The sequence below is a fragment of the Hypanus sabinus genome, chromosome 7 (assembly GCF_030144855.1).
Source record: "Hypanus sabinus isolate sHypSab1 chromosome 7, sHypSab1.hap1, whole genome shotgun sequence".
Classification (NCBI taxonomy): domain Eukaryota; kingdom Metazoa; phylum Chordata; class Chondrichthyes; order Myliobatiformes; family Dasyatidae; genus Hypanus; species Hypanus sabinus.
Window position 1 is genome coordinate 60,657,317 of NC_082712.1, and position 17,036 is coordinate 60,674,352.

General features: G+C 41.8%; 1 protein-coding gene and 1 long non-coding RNA gene across 3 annotated transcripts in view; one reads left to right on the forward strand and one right to left on the reverse strand.

Annotated features, from left to right (window-relative positions):
- Positions 1-304: 304 nt before the first annotated feature.
- On the reverse strand, positions 305-16,493 carry LOC132396823 (uncharacterized). The gene is made up of 3 exons (XR_009513145.1): positions 16,354-16,493; positions 3,974-4,398; positions 305-2,315 (listed from the first exon to the last, which is right to left on the reverse strand). It is a non-coding gene; the product is annotated as an uncharacterized LOC132396823 (long non-coding RNA).
- gda (guanine deaminase) overlaps positions 16,384-17,036 on the forward strand; it is a 65,617-nt gene continuing 64,964 nt past the window's right edge. Inside the window, exon 1 of one of the 2 annotated variants that reach the window (XM_059974775.1) lies at positions 16,384-16,832. In XM_059974775.1, the coding sequence (XP_059830758.1) occupies positions 16,560-16,832 (273 nt within the window). In that variant the 5' untranslated portion in view covers positions 16,384-16,559. The remainder of the gene's footprint in view (positions 16,833-17,036) is intronic. The other variant, XM_059974774.1, reaches the window with a different exon arrangement.

The following is a 17,036-nucleotide window of genomic DNA, read 5'->3' on the forward strand; positions in this document are numbered from 1 at the left end:
CCAGTCAATAAAAGCCGATATCTCGACTTCACGTCTCAGAGAGAGTTATTGATGGTGCATCAATCTGGAGATCAAATTGAAATGTCCGAGACAATCTTCCTTGGTTATACCAACTCCGATGCTTCCGAATAGCGGGCAGCAACATGGTCTGCAGCCAGGTCAGCTGCTCCGATATCCTGACCAGATCCTTGGGCACCTTGGCCGACCCCTTCGACACCTCGGCCAGCTCTGCCATCGTCACAAGACTAGTTACTCTGATAAACGAGCTGGAGTAGCCCCGCAGTACCCTATATTCTTGAAGTAGAATTGTCTTTGGATCGTAAAACAACAAATTTCACAAAGAAAAAAAAAGCAGCTTGGGTTTCCACACCCCCCCCCCCAAGAGGCCACTGTATTTGCATGCGCCACCATCTTATCAAAATATCAAAGATCCTTCTTTATGCACACAGGTTGAATTTGCACGCTACCATATTTAGATCGTTGAGATGAATTATGGCGATCCCACTATGTATCAAGGATGTGTGCTTAGCCCACTGGCTCCCTTTACACTCATAATTTGTGGTTATGCAAAGCTCAAATGCCATCTGTAAATTTGCTTGTTGACACCACTGTCCATCCCAATAGAAATGAGGAGGTTGAGGTGGTTGAGTGGTGTCACAACATTTCAACGATAACCTTGCACAGGAAATGAAGTTGAGAGAGTACACCAGTCTTCACTGAGGGGTCAGTGGTGGAAGGGTGAGCAGATTTTAGTTTGTGGAAGTCCACAGTGTCAATCCTGGGGCCACAAAGAAGTCACACCGGCAACTCGACTCGTTGACAGTTTGATGAGTTAAGAGGGTTATAAATTTTTACAGCTGTATGGTAGAGAGCAATATGACTGGTTGCATTACAGCCTGATATGGCGACTCCAAAGCACGGGACCATAAGAAGCTGCAAGGTGTTATAGATTTAGCCAGCTCCATCACAGACACAACCATCAAGAAGGCTGTATCCATCACCAAGGGCTCTCACCATCCAGGATGTGCCCCAATCCAGCATATCAGTCTCCACAATATCTGCCATCTCCAATGGAATACTGTCACTAAGCACATGCCACATTACTTGAATCTAGATATTGGTTAATCGTTATCAATGGAATTTCAACTGGATTTTCTGTTATCAATGTCCTAGTACAAGAACCCACTACTTTTCCCTGGTCTTCCCCGTGTCTCTCACCAGGCCTTTTCTTTCCTTTTCTTTGCTCTTGTAACACTCAATAAAACAATCGTCTGTAACAAGTATTATGCCTCATTTTTAGTTGCCGAGGAACCCTTTGGATTGCAAAAGCATCAGGATCAAGCAGTTTGTCGATGTTGGCAGGCTGTTGCAAAGATTTAAGGGTGTGGAAGATTCTCAGACAAAGGCGAAAGTTTAGTGCACACATTTAATAGAAGGCAAGATTCCTAATCAGAGAAATTTCCTAGTTCTTGCTTCAATACACCATCCAAAGGAAGTCTAAGAATGAAGAAAAAGTCTGCTATACTTTATACCGATAAACTTAAATATGTACAAAAAAAACCTCAGTCTCAATCGAGTGATACTCGATATTTCAGTTACAATCTAGTGTTAAAAATGCAAGCACAAGTTAAAAGTGTTCTACGTAAAAAAAGTTGTTACAAGCTGGTAGAGTACCAATAAAATTTAAACTGTTGCAACTGGTGGAGTGGCAATAAAATTATCAGATTGTCCAAGTTGATGGTAAAAGTAAATTGAGTGTTAAACGAGACAAAATTAAAGTAATAGTCAAAGTAGTGAACCCCACTATAGAAAAAAGGGAACTGAAGCTCGAGTTGTTACACCTGAACAGAAGACTGAGGGTTTGTGTGTTTACCTGGGCAAAGTATTTCAATTTGACCAGATTAATAAAGAAATCAGGGTGAGCCATACCATCAGTCCAATGAAATTTGGCTCCTAACCCACATTAAAAAAGGCATGAAGTAAAATCTAGAGAATGTCTGAGGGAAAGAGAAAACCTGGACAGTCATCAGCAGTTTTATTGCCCTTAAGGAAATGTACACATACAGAGTTAAAAACAAATATGTGAATTACCAGAACAAAAACAAATTTTTGCATTCGCTGAAGGAGTGAAATTAAAACCCACAAGTGTAAATGAATCGAAGCACGTTGTGTGCAGCTTCAAGGTGAACTGTAGCATCAGAAAACGCAGCAGGGAGCTCGTGGGTAGTGCTGCCTGTGATGCTCCTCCTTGGGATACATGGACTCCACAGTGAACTCTACGAGCTCAAGTGAGCCTGACTTGCTCCAATAAAGACCTAGGAAGGGAAGACATGCAGTGGAGATGGAACATAAGAAATTAGACACATGGTTTTTCATCAGCCATCTGTATAGGACCCTGGTCAGACCCCACTTGCAGTACTGTGCTCAGTTCTGGTCGCCTCACTATAGGAAGGATGTGGAAACCATAGAAAGGGTGCAGAGGAGATTTACAAGGATGTGGCCTGGATTAGAGAGCATGTCTTATGAGAATAGGTTAAGTGAACTCAGCTTTTTTTTTCTTTGGAGCGATGGAGGATGAAAGGTGACTTGATAGAGGTGTACAAGATGATGAGAGGCATTGATTGTGTGGATAGTCAGAGGCTTTTTCCCGGGGCTGAAATGGCTAGCACCAGAAGGCAGTGTTATGGTGCTTGGAAGTAGGTACAGAGATGTCAGGAGTAAGTTTTCTTTTTGCGCAGAGAGTGGTGAGTGCGTGGAATGGGCTGCCGGTGATGGTGGTGGAGACGGATACAATAGGGACTTCTAATAGACCCCTGGACAGGTGCATGCAGCTCAGAAAAACAGGGCTATGGTTAACCCTAGGTAATTTATAAGGTAAGGATATGTATAGCACAGCTTAGTGGGCCAAAGGGCCTGTTTTCTGCTGTTGGTTTTCTATGTTTCTAACCGTCTGAACCAAAAAAGATTGATAAATGATCCAAAGAAATTCCACATCCCCAACAAAAAAGAGATAGTCAGAACTTAGTCTGAACTTCAACGTATTAAGACATTTACAAATTGCACCCATATGATGGCATCCAAATTCTGGCGACTATGTCGTTTTGTCGGGAGATCCAGACAGTTGACAACAACAAAGGAGACAATAAACAAAATTTACAAGAATGCTACTAAGATTTTGTTTGGAAGAAAAGGCTCCTATTTGAGGTCCTATCGAACAGTCCAGTTGGTCTAATAAAGTGATTGGCACCTGGAGATTTGACACAGGATGTAGTGTATTGACAAGATAACCCCTCTAGTGACAGATTCACTAATAATTCGAGTGCCCTGAAGCCATCACACAAGTGGTTTACAGTTACTGATATGGCCAGTGGTTTCCGACCTGTACCACTGGCACCTTAACGTCAACTATGGTTGTCAGTTGATGGACGACTGTACCAGTGGACAAGGCTACCACAAGGGCTGCACAACAGTCCTGTTGTCTACCTCATGGCACTAAGACAACATCTGAGGGACTTGCCAGCCACTGACTCGATTTTTATACAGTCTCTGGATGACGCCTTGATTCTTTGACTGCAGATCAGCTTGAACATGATGTGCTTTAGTTGCTCCATTATCTAAGGGTCACAAAGCAAATTTGGACAAGGCACAACTTCAACTAGTAATGCACTTGGGACAGAAGATTTCCCAAGCTAACCGGGAAATCAAAGGATCATGTGAAGGCTATCAAATCAGGTGAACTGCCTACAACAGCCCAGCAACTCACATTATTTCTGGGTTTGTGCAACTACTGCAGAGCATGGGTTGATTCACATGCTGAAATTGCCCAAACACTCAACAATCTGCTGAAGGACAGCAAGTCATCGGATGACCCTATGACTCTTAATGAACAGCACTGGAAACATTTCAAACTTTAAAGGCAATATTATGGTCTGTAACTGGAGTAGGAACCCCAGATACAGGGTAAACTACTTACCCTTACAAACAAGCTGGAGGAATTCAGCAGGTCGGGCAGCACCCGTTGAAACGAGCAGTCAACGTTTCGGGCTGAGACCCTTCGTCAGGACCGAAGGAGGAGGAGGCAGGGGCCCTGTAAAGAAGGTGGGTGGAAGGTGCCAGGTGAGAAACCAATCAGAGGAAAGATCAAGGGGTGGGGGAGAGGAAGCAGGGAGGGGAAAGGCAGGAGAGGTGAAGAAGGAATGTAAGGGGAAAGCACTATGGGTTGTAGAAGAAGGCAGAATCATGAGAGAGGTGATAGGCAGCTGGAAGAGGAGGCAGAGTGAAAGTGGGATGGGGGAAGGGAGAGGGAGGGAGGGAGGGAGGGAGGGAGGGAATTGAACATCGAATTCTCCAATTTCCGGAACTTCTCCACAACAGGAAGAACTGAAAGCCCAGTGAAATCTGTAACAAGGCAGAAGGAATATCAACTAACATCTACACAGATTCTCAATATGCTTTTGGAATTGTTCACAACTGTAGAAACTTCAGCCATAAGACTGAACCCCAATGAAGACTGGCCAGCTAGGACAGAAACTAATAGATGTCACACAATTGCCCTCAAAAGTGGCAGTATTAAATTATTACAATGGAAAGCCATGGAAGTTGCAAAAAATGCAGCATGAGAAGGGATAAAAGAAAAGAAAGAAGCCGAATAATTAAACAAAGTGCAGAAAACACATGAAATGAACTCAACAACTGAAGTTACCGTAACATGAGAATTCTTTATTCTATATTTATATACAAGATATTCGTGAGATGGAAGCTCAATACTCCAAGAAAGAAAATGGTTCTGGATGAAGAATGGTGGGAAATTAAACAGCCATGGGGCATAGAGATCTGGGAATAGTCACAGACTAGTAGCTCCAATTCTGTTGCTTCCTTACCTGCCCACAGTATATACAGTGGCATGCAAAAGTTTGGGCAACCCTGGTCAAAATTTCTGTTACTGGGAATAGCTAAGCGACTAGAAGATGACCTGATTTCCAAAAGGCATAAAGTTAAAGATGACACATTTCTTTAATATCTTAAGCAAGATTACTTTTTTTTATTTCCATCTTTTACAGTTTCAAAACAATAAAAAAGGAAAAGGGCACGAAGCCAAAGTTTGGGCACCCTGCATGGTCAGTACTTAGTAACACCCCCTTTGGCTTGTAAACAAGCTTGTAAACGCTTTCTGTAGCCAGCTAAGAGTCTTCCAATTCTTGTTTGGGGGATTTTCATCCATTCTTTCTTGCAAAAGGCTTCTAGTTCTGCGAGATTCTTGGGCTTTTTTCTCTAAACATACCTTTGCTCAATGTGGCCAAAAAGTTCTATTTTAACTTCATCAGTCCACAGGACTTAATTCCAAAATGCATCAGGCTCATTTAGATGTTTCTTTGAACTTTTTGAATAGAACTTTTTGGCTGCAATGAGCAAAGGTATGTTTGGAGAAAAAAGGGTGCAGAATTTCATGAAAAGAACACCAACTGTTAAGCACGGGGGTGGATCGATCATACTTTGGGCTTGTGTTGCAGCCATTGGCACGGGGAACATTTCACTGGTAGAGGGAAGAATGAATCCAATTAAATACCAGCAAATTCTGGAAGCAAACATCACACTGTCTGTAAAAAAGCTGAAGATTAAAAGAGGATGGCTTCTACAACAGGATAATGATCTTAAACACATCTCAAAATACACAATGGACTACCCCAAGAGACACAAGCTGAAAGTTTTGCCATGGCCCTCACAGTCCTTCAACCTAAACTCCATCGAAAATCTGTAGATAGACCTCAAAAGAGCAATGCATGCAAGATGGCCCAAGCATCTCACAGAACTAGAAGCCTTTTGCAAGGAAGAATGGATGAAAATCCCCCAAACAAGAATTGAAAGACTCCCAGCTGGCTACAGAAAGTGTTTACAAGCTGTGATACTTGCCAAAGCCGGTGTTACTAAGTACATACTGACCATGCAGGGTGCCCAAACTTTTGCTTCGGGCCCTTTTCCTTTTTTATTTTGAAACTGTAAAGGATGGAAATAAAAAAGTGATCTTGCTTAAAATATTAAAGAAGTGTGTCATCTTTAAAATTTATACTTTTTGGAAATCAGGTTATCTTTTACTCGCACAGTAACAGAAATTTTGACCAGGGGTGCCCAAACTTTTGCATGCCACTTTACACTTCTTAGGACACACTGGATAAAACAAAATGATCAATAGATTTCCCCAGTGGTGGTACAATCCAAAGTCTACGACACGAGCTTAACAAAAGTTGGAAGAATGCATGATATGCCAAAAAATAAATCCTGGAGCAACAGAAACACTACCTAAATGTTCCTACCCCACCTGCACCTACAAGAGGAGTACATTACTTTCGCAAAGTGTGAATGATACTCAGGAGTACTGGCAACAGTAAACTAAGTTCCAAAACAGTGGAAGCTATTTCCAGCGAGAAAAGCTACTGCCACACATGCACCAAAAACTCTGATTAAAGACTATATTCTTAGATTGGCATTGCCATGTCACATTCTGATTCTGACCAACTAACACATTTCACTGGGCATGCTTGTCAGGAATTATGTCGATCGATGAACAACAATGGATTCCATTGTCCACATCACCCAGAGTCATCAGGACAAGTAGAATGAATGAATGTAACCACCAAACAACAAGTAAGTATCATGACCTATGGCCCTTTCTGTGGTCTTGTGTAGCATCAGAATGACCTCAAATAAGAAAAAGAAATTAAATGTAATCTAACTAAGGGGGACCTATGTCACTACTGGGAGCACTTGATCTCAGAGAGGCTGATATACACACTATGGCAAACAAGTTAGTCAACTATTGTGTGAAATTAACCTAAAGTGTACAGGCTGCTTCTCAACAGGGTTCAGTTGCTTGGAGTGATCTAACAGGAAGAGGACACATCTCGATTCCTGCTAAGTAGGACCTGATTAAAAGAAAACACACAAGGAGCCACTGACAGCTCAGTGGGAAGGACCTTATCACTTTCGTGTTCAATCTTTTTTCATTGATTTAAAAGAATAAATACAAGTCAGAGGAGAAGTTATCTCAAATATATATTTCAATAATAGTACAAAGAAAGGAATATACCCTGTCAAAATCATACATAGTATAGTTAATAGCTACTATAAAGAAAAAAAACCCACAACTCCTCTTAACAATTCATAGCAAAGAAAGACTCAATAATTTCTATTATTGAGAGAAAAAAAAAGGCGCTAAACTAACCTAATACAAAAAGAAAAAGGGACTGGGCAGTCCATTTTGAGGACACAATTAAAAAAAAGGAAAAATCCTTCTGGTCATGGTAAGGACCTTATCAAGTGCTGTGAATTACTAACTCTGTGTTAAAAGTAAAAAGCAAGAGGAGACGCACTAGCCACAGCAAGGAGGCAAACTAGTTACCGATGAAGACATCAAGCGCTGAGGTGAATGTGCTAGTAACATTTGACTCGGTTTCAATGCTGTTGGGTTACAGTAAGCAAATCATTAACCAGACAGAAAATGTCAAACAGAGATGATAACTGCTGGGCATCATGATGTTTATTACAATATCATTTGCTGTCATTATATCTTTACCAGTTTTCATACTCACAATGTGCCAATTGAGATGAATTATAATGTGTACTATGGGTGTTGCTTGGATTTACTGGATTTTTGTTTTAGGCTAGTTAATGTCTCTGATGTTGCATACACCCAAATAGCACATACCACACACTTCAAAGTATTCACCAATGCTAGGCATCTTGCAGACCTAGAGCAAACATGCAACCTCTTCCATTAACAAAGTTAATCACAATCCAGCAGTAGTATCATTGATATTGATTCATTATTCTCCTGGAAGACATAAGTATCTGAATATCCTGCCCCCTCCCCATACCATCTTGAATCAGATCATTTATATAAGCACAATCAGCATGATTTAGTGAATTATATCAGATCTGACCCTACTCAAGTTTTATCCTGGGACATCTCTGTGCTAGCACCTAATACTCATGACAAAGCTACTAAATCCTTTTCTGTGCTTACTATAAGAGTTACCTTTTGCTTGAATTCAGTTCCATTCCAATAGGACATAATTTAAGTAAATATACTTTATATTGTCCTAAATGAGGTAATGACTCTTGAATTATCATTGACAAAACCCATCAGCAAAATGTTCCTGTTTAACAAGGTTCTTATCAAGCAAAACGAAACGATCCTGGTTCATGATATTTTATGTGTGAAAATGGAGCTCATATCTCCCTCACATGTAATTAGTTAGGATCTTGTTATTTGGGTTATGTCTTTCCTGCTAGGAGATACACACACTTTGTCTTTACATCTGGAGTCTAAAAGTGAATAGGACATTTCAGAAGAGCATGTCTTGCATCAATTGTATTCCCATGGTAAGGTGTTGCAAGAAGTATAAGGGAGATTAAAATTGTTGCTGCTGCAGCCTTAGAAAGTAAGCAACGTCACTGCTGGAGCCTTGGGGAAAGTAACAACATAGTTGGAATGCATAAGATGGTTCGTCAAGATCGTATGGCATGAGATCTTATTTTAAAGTGGAAATGTGCAACTATAGGCAAGGAGTGCTGTACTTACATACAGAAGGATGTAACATAAGGGATCTATACTCATGGTCTTCTGCTGCTTTAGTCCATCCACTTCAAGATTTGACGTTGTGCATTCAGAGACTCTCTTCTGTACACCACTATTGTAACGTGTGGTTATTTGAGTTACTGTCGCCTTCCTGGTAGCTGGAAACAATGTAGACATCCTCCTCTGACCTCCCTCATTAACAAGGCATTTTTGCCCACAAAACTCTAGAGACTGTTGTAAGTGAAATTCCCAGTAGTTTCTGATCTGGCAACAACAAACATTTCACAGTCAAAGTCACTTAGATCACGCTTTTTCCTCATTCTGATGTTTGGTCTGAACAACACCTGGACATCTTGACCATGACTGCATGCTTTAATGCACTGAGTTGCTGCTACATGATTGGCTGATGGAATATTTGCATAAATAAGGTGTACAGGTTACCCAATAAAGTGGCCACTGTGTTCGGTGATCTTTCCAATGATTACAATTGCCCCTGTATTTTTCTGGAAACTTCTCAGTGGTGGATGTCTCATTGCTTGAATCTGGCTCTTTAATTGATTAATTGCCATCAGTGGAATTTTCTGTCTTTAGTACAGTAATAACAAGAGGACCACACAACATTGAGTCTTTCTCTTTTCCCTGCTCTTTACTTTGTCTGAGCTCTTCTGTCTCCCACCACACCTCTTCCCCTTTCCTCTCCTTTGCTACAGCATAGAAACAGGCCCTTTAGGCCATCTAAACATAATGAAATTTTAACATTTAACAAAGCAATTGTAAGCAACGCCTCATTCTTGACCTCCAAAGAATCTTTCAATCACAAAATAATCAGGATCCAAAAGCATCACGCAGCATTTAACTGAGCAACAAACAATCAAATCAGGTTTATAATCACTGATATATTTCTTGCAATTTGTTGTTTTGCAGCAGCAATACAGTTCAAGAAATAAAATTTACAAAAAAAATTTAAAGTGCAAATGAGCAGCAGTGAAGTAATGCTCATTAGTTCACAGATCATCCAGAAATCTGATGGCAGAGGGGAAGAAGCTGTTCCTAAAACATTGAGTGTAGGACTTAAAGCTCCAGTACCTCCACCTTAATGGAAGCAATGAGAAGAGCATATTCCCGGATGCTGGGGACCCTTAAAGATGAATGCCACCTTCCTGAGGCACTGCCTTTTGAAGATGTTCTTGATGGCAGGAGAGTTGTGCACCTTATGTCTGAGGGCTGAGCCTACAACTCTCTGCAGCCTCTTTCGACCCTGCGTATTGGACCCTCCGTACCAAGTGGTGACGCAGCCATTCAGAATGCTCCCTATCAAAACTTGCAAGTGTTTGGTGATATACCAAATCTTCTCAAACTCTTAAACATAACCGCTGGTGCGCTTTCACTGTGATCGCATCGATGTGTTGGGCCCAGGGTAAATCCTCGGAGATGTTGCCACCCAAAACTTGAAGCTGCGCATGCTTCCCCCATGTTGACTAGTGTGAGTTCTCCAGACTTTCCTTTCCTGAAACCACAATCAACTACGTAGTCTTGCTGATATTGAGTGCAAGATTATTGTTGTGACACCACTCAACCAGCCAATCTATCTCCCTCCAATATGCTTCCTCATCACTATCTGAGATTCTGCCAACAGCAGTTGTTTCTTCAGAGAATTTATGGATGTCATCTGAGCTGTGCCTAGCCATACAGTCATGAGTGTAGAGAGAATAGAACAGTGAGCTATGACACACATCACTAGGGTGCGCTTTTGTTGATTGTCAGCAAGGGGGAGATGCTATTACCAATTTGCACTGACTGCGATCTCCCAATGAGGAAGTCAAGGATTAAGTGGGAGCTACAAAGGTCTGGAACAACTCAGTGGGTCAAACAGCATCTGCAGGAGAAAAGCAACTGTTGATATTTCAGGTCGAATCTCTACACTAGAACTCTAACTCCAACATCTGCAACCTCTTGTGTCAGCACTTAACTGTGCGTGGCATCAAGAAGCTGATGCAAAACTAGACAATGGACATCAAGAAGATAATACTCATAATGCCGGTGTTATAGCTCATGGCATTGTTGGATGTTAATCATCGCAGCCACATAACATCTTCAGGGTAGTCTCCTAGACCTAGCTACTTTCAGACACTTCAATGATCTTTCATCTGTCATTAGGTCCAAAGTGGGAAATTTTACTGAATTTACTCTGGATTGCCTTTTTCTCACTCCTTTCTTAATAGTGGGGTTACATTTTCTACCTTCAGTCTGTTGAAATGCTTTTAGGGTTTTGGAAGAAGAGACCCAATCTGCATACGTTTTCTCCACAGCCATCAGTTGGGATGTAGGATGTTAGAACCTAGGATTTTTTGGCATTCCAGCCAGTCATTTATCCAATACTAATTCCTTTAAGATTCTCATTCGCCCTAGACTTCCTATCCAGTATTCAAGGGAGGATTTTCTGTCTTCTCTGAAAACCATCACAAGATATTTTATTATTTATCTGTCATTTTCTTAATGCTCTTGTGCCTCTTAATATGGCTTCTTAGTTCCATAGCCTTATGTCTTTGTAATTTGATTTGCTGCAACTTAACAGCCTGGATTCTGCTTGATATAGATCACTAGTGTTACATACCCCATAACTGGGTGTCTTACCAGCAAGTTAGAAGTGTCCATTGGAGTCTGGTGGTACTATTTTCAACAGTGTTTATTAGTAAACATATACAAAACAGTATCAATGCAAATATACAGATAATATACGTTAGCAATACTAAACCTAAAAGTGTGGGTATAATAGTAATCAATAAACCAGCTCTATCATTGTCTAGGGGATAATGAATTGTCACATGGAGATATAAAGTTCAATTCAGTTCATGCAGACTGAGGTAGTTGTTGGTCGATGTGTTGTAATTGTTGGAGAGAGAGGGAGAGAGAGTGCGCAAACAGTAACAGCAATTGTCTTGCAAACCTTCACTTTACGATCTTGATCCGTCGATGTGTTGTTGCTGTGGCCATTCAAGTATGACCCCTCTGTCCTTTAGCTAGACCGTTCTTCCGTGGTGGACTCGTCACCCAGGCAAGGGTGGACACACACACAAGCCCCCACCGGTCTCGCTATAAACACTGTAAGTTAAAATTTACCAATCCTTCGTTTGGTCTCTGATGCCCCACACTTACTCGTGGGTGTCTGATGCTCACTAGTGTGTCTGAGGGGTGTCACTCCAGACCTCACTTTTATCCCCACTCATGGGGTCTCAGGTGTCGATCAGTTTTGAATAACTTAGCCCATCAAACCAGCCCACTCCAGCTGTCCACTGAGGAATTTCAATGAACAGAATAGTACCAAGTAAACAATCCTTCTCCAAAAGACAATAACAGTAACTCAATGACTCCTCTCCTCTCTTATCAGTAGCAGATGTTCCAACTTGTTTACCTCTTATCAGTGTCTCTCTCTCATTCTCTCTCATGAGCTGTTATCGGTATCAGCTGTCCTGGCATGTTTTGTCTTGTCTCTCTTACTCTCCTGTCAGCAGCATCGAAATAATAACGGTTTGCAATTCTCCAAAAGGGGGGCATAGGCAACACTGCACCCTTCTGCCCATCAGAGTTGTTCATCCTTCGTAACACTAGCAAGCTTTCTATTAAAATCTACTAAATTAAGAGCATTCATCTGTGCTGACACATGTCTGAACCCAGGTGTGGAGGAAAGGCAGATTCTCATGTAGAGACAGAAACAACAATTTATTTATAGGAATTCCAACAGAATATCTGCGCCTCAAATGAGCACTAATTATAATGATTATATAATAATAATATAAATGAGCACCATGATAAGCACTAATTGGGAATCCCCGTTAAATAATCACAGTACACGGAAAACCCATGCCAGTCAAAATAAACTTGACAAGATTAAACAGAAGCACAAAGGCTTAATGAGTCTAGATAAGACAACTAACAGATACAGATGCACAGGCCCACAGGGTTCCTGACAGTACCTCCTTCCTAAGGCCAGTACCTGATGGCCCAGACAGCCCTCGGGAACTCAAGAAAGGGCTGCTAAGCTCAGGAACATAGCATATAACTCATGGACATTGAAAATAGCTTGAACATGGAATAGTCCACAGAAAGCTGGGGGCCCATGGGAGATCCAGGAAACCATGACAACTTTGAACATAGACTAGAGAAGTTCAGAGTCTTGACTCAGAATCTGGACTTAAGAAACTCAGAAGGTAACCTTGGGAAACATGAAACATAAACTCAGGACAAGCACTGAGAATAGAAGGCACTCTTGCCTCCAGCTGATGTCCAAGCCTCAGTTGAACCTCCACTAAGTCCTTATGGTGGGGTCCTACTGTCATGGTGTGTGCTGACAGGTGTGGAGGAATGACAGACTCCCATGTAAAGACAGAAACAAAAGTTCATTCATAGAAAGCAACATGCACAAAATGTTGGAGTAACTCAGCAGGTCAGGCAGCATCTATAGAAATGAATAAATATCAATGTTTCAGACCAAGACCTTTCTTCAGGTCTGGAAAAAGAAATGGGAAAATACCAGAATAAAAAGACAAGGGAGGGGAAGGAGGATGGATAAGTGATAGGTGAAGCCAGTTAGGGAGGAAACAGGCCAACAGGAGATGAGAGTGGATCATAGGAGAAAGGAAAGGAGGAGGGACCCAGGAGGAGATGATAGGCAGGTGAGAAGAGGTAAGAGGCCAGTAGAAGAAGAGGGGAGGGAGGTTTTGTTTCACTGTAAGGAAAAATTGATAATCATGCCATCAGGTTGGAGGCTACCCAGGTGTGTGCTCCTTCACTCAAAGGGTGGCCTCAACTTGGCACAAGAGAAGGCCATGGGCCAACATGTCAGAAAGAGAATGGGAATTGGAATTAAGATGTTTGGCCATTGGGAAGCTCCAATTTTGGCAGATAGCGTGGAGGTGCTCCACGAAGTGGTCCCCCAATTTACAACGGGTCTCATCAATGTAGTCAAGGCCACATCAGGAGCACTGGACACAATAGATGACCCCAGTAGGTTCACAGGTGAAGTGTTGTCTCACCTGGAAGAACTGCATGTGGCACTGAATGGAGGTGAGGTAGGAGGTGTAGGGGCAGGTGTAGCACTTTGGCTATTGCAAGGATAAGTGCCAGGAGGGAGATCAGTGGGGAGGGATGGAGGGACAAGTGAACCTCTGCAGAAAGTGGAGAGAGGGGAGGAGGTAAATATATGGTTGGTGGTAAGATCCCTTTGTAGATGGCAGATATTGTGGAGAATGATGTGTTGGATACGGGTGTTCATGGTGTGGTAGGCAAGGAATTTCAGCAGAACATCAATGGCTTGACTGAATGACACTGTGAGACAAAATCATTCCCAAATCACAGGACCCCGCGACAAGCGGTAATCAAGAGCCCCCTTAAAATAATCACGGGCCATCCCAGTCAAAAGAAATAGGAAGCACAAGGGCTTAAAGACTCTAGATAAGAAAATAATTAACAAGTATAGGTGCACAAACCAGCAGAACTCCTGATATAATCTGTTTATTAATTGTCTCTTTTCTCATTGCATAACTTCCACTCACAAAACTGTGTGGGTTCCGTCAAAAGATTGATTCAGATACCCATCCCTCATGCATTGTATGAATTCTGCCCTACACATAAATACCACTAATCTGGTTTTCCCGGTCTATAAATAGATCAAACTGACGGCGACTCTAAGAAAACTCGTCTCAGGATACCAGGAAAGACAACCGACAAAAGCAATGTGGTGCACGTGATCACCCGTAGAGAATGCAACAAGGACGTCAGCCAGACAGGACGCTTACGGGTACACGAAGCCCAAAGAGCGCATCACTTCAAATGGGACACCGCGGAGGTTCTGGCGCAGGCAAACACAAATTAAGCACGGGATTTTCAGAAGCTGGGTTCTCTAATAATTCCGTAAGCAAACATATCTAAACAGACGCCATCTAGGAACCCCTAAGACAAAAATAAACACGAACCTATAGAATTCAGAGGTCAACAGAAGGGATGGCAATCAGGACTGAAGCGTAAGGGGCGGGTGAGGCTATATTAACGCGCGCTCTCGCAGAGAAACATCGACAATTGCGCACTGAGGATATCTCCAGTCAAGGTGAAACATCTGCAAGCTAATTGCAAAGACGACGAACACCGCAAAATCAGACTAAACCGCTGTAATGCATTGTTACCGGCACACCTAATTCCCTGATTTACCACAGCATTAGATCCCATCCAGTTTTTTTTAAATTTTGGTCCATATTCATGTACAGTGAATTAAAATTTAAATTGTTGCATGTATTCAAATAAAATCCTTTCATTTTTGTCTTTTTTCTTACCATTTTCCCATTCTAAGACTGTGCATATTGATCTTCCCTAACCACTATGGTTATCGTTTTCCATGTTTCCTTAGTTTTCAAAATTTCCCCTCATCAAAACCCTCCTCTTTCTTCCCCGCGACCCTTCAGCCCTTGCTCCATTACTTGCCACCCATGTTCCCTCTAACTTTTAGTAGTCAGTGCGCGCAAAAATCTTATGTTGTGCAAATTTATTTCATGTGACAAAAGTATGTGCGCACTGAATGCACACATGGCAGAGTTTATGTAGGTTTACAAAATATTTGACATAAAACTGCACAGAATAACAACAAAATAACATAAATATTTAAGTCACTCAGTTATTTTTTCTCTCTCCTGTCTTTGGCATTCACCCATTCTTTGTAAACTCTATCTAGACTAATAGAACTTCCATCCAATTGATAGCTTTTGTTCTCATTAATATATCCAAATGACATTCACTGAAACGGTTTCTCAGCTTGTTTTTGAGTTGATTCATTGGGCTAAAACCTCACTCAGTCTGCACCAGACGCAAGAAAGGTTCCCCCGATGTCCATCAACTGTGCAAGGTCGCAAAACTATTCATTTTGAAGTACAAATGCCACCATTTGAGCAAAGTTGGTAGGCTATCTACAGGATTTGAAACAGATCTTTGTAAACTTTACGATATAAACACCATGTTGCAGCTGCACAAACCGGAACAGGAAAGGTGAGGTGACGTAAATTAGTGACGTGCATTGTGGTACGTTTTTGAAAAACCGACTAACTAGTTAGAAATATTTAGCTAAAAGATTATTTTCAATGTATAGTTATTAAATACTACATTAGTTTAGTTCGTTTAACCTTTTGTGCGCACATTAATTTCCTCTGCGCGCTTCTCAGCTCCCGGTTCTGCTGATCACCTACCATCTGGGAAACTGACAGGTTAGAAGCCCTTGCCTGCCACACTGTACTGCTGGTCCTCCATTGCAATTGAAAACTTGGTCTTTGGTTGGTTCTTGGCCCTCCAAAATATTCCGCATGGAATTTAAACTGGAGGTGGCGGAGGGTGGATTTAAGAAGGAGATTTTTGAAGAAGAGCAGTCTGAAATTTAATTGAGTTTGGTTGTGTGACTATGTTAGGATGAAGATTATTCCCTGCTGTAATTGTGCAAGGGAAGAATGAACTGCTGTACACAGCTGACTTGGTAGTTAGTATTTCAAACTGAAATGAGTGCCCTCGTCTGCTCCTAATAGGTTTGCGTTTGGTGTCGGATTGGTAGTCTATGTCAAGCTGACCATTTTGTAAAAACAGGTCAGAGGGTGGGCTTCACGTCTATCTTGGAGAGAGTTCCACTTTAATGAATTCAAAAGTTGGGTAACACTCGCTTCTCTCTCATAGGTATTAAGAGAATTTAAATTAAATTAAACTAAGCACGTTTAATATGATATGTTGTCCCTATGGCTTCTACTTACAAACTGCATTATCACGGTCTTCAATCTCCCTCGCCCGGTCTTCAATCTCCCTCGCCCGCTGTTCTTTCTTCGCTGTCACTGTTAATAGTTGTGACAGGAGCCAACACAGCAAGGCGCTGACGTACTGCTGAGCTTCTGTGGTATTTACTGCCTTTGTCAATAGAAGGTAGAGCAAAGATGATATCGCGCTCGAGCTACGTTCATAAATGCACCCACATCAGGGCAAAGTCTTCCTGGTTTCGGAGCTGGTGGGAGTGGCTCATCATTTGCTCCTCTTAAAACTGTGGGATCAATTCGCTGCCCAGTACTGGCTCTTTTGTCAGTACCTCACCCCTGCAATTAAAGCTATGGCCACCGAAACTCCTGAGGATCGTGGCGACTGCCTCCGGGTTTTCCGGGGGACCTTCATCCATTCCACAGATACATCTCCAGTGGAGAGTTTGGACGCTTATATTGTGGGAGTCAACGAATTGGGAAAGGTACGGGCACCGATTCACACTTCCACTGTGGTGTTTTCTAAACCGCTGGGTCAAGAGGGAGCAACGATTACGTTCGATTTTAGTGTAATAAAATACTTTGCAATACATTTGTGTAACGAGTTCCCTGCGCCCAAAAATCGGCAGAAACCAGCCGTGTGCGTATGAATTTTCCTAGAAGAATTATCAATCAATTAGAAGACTAGA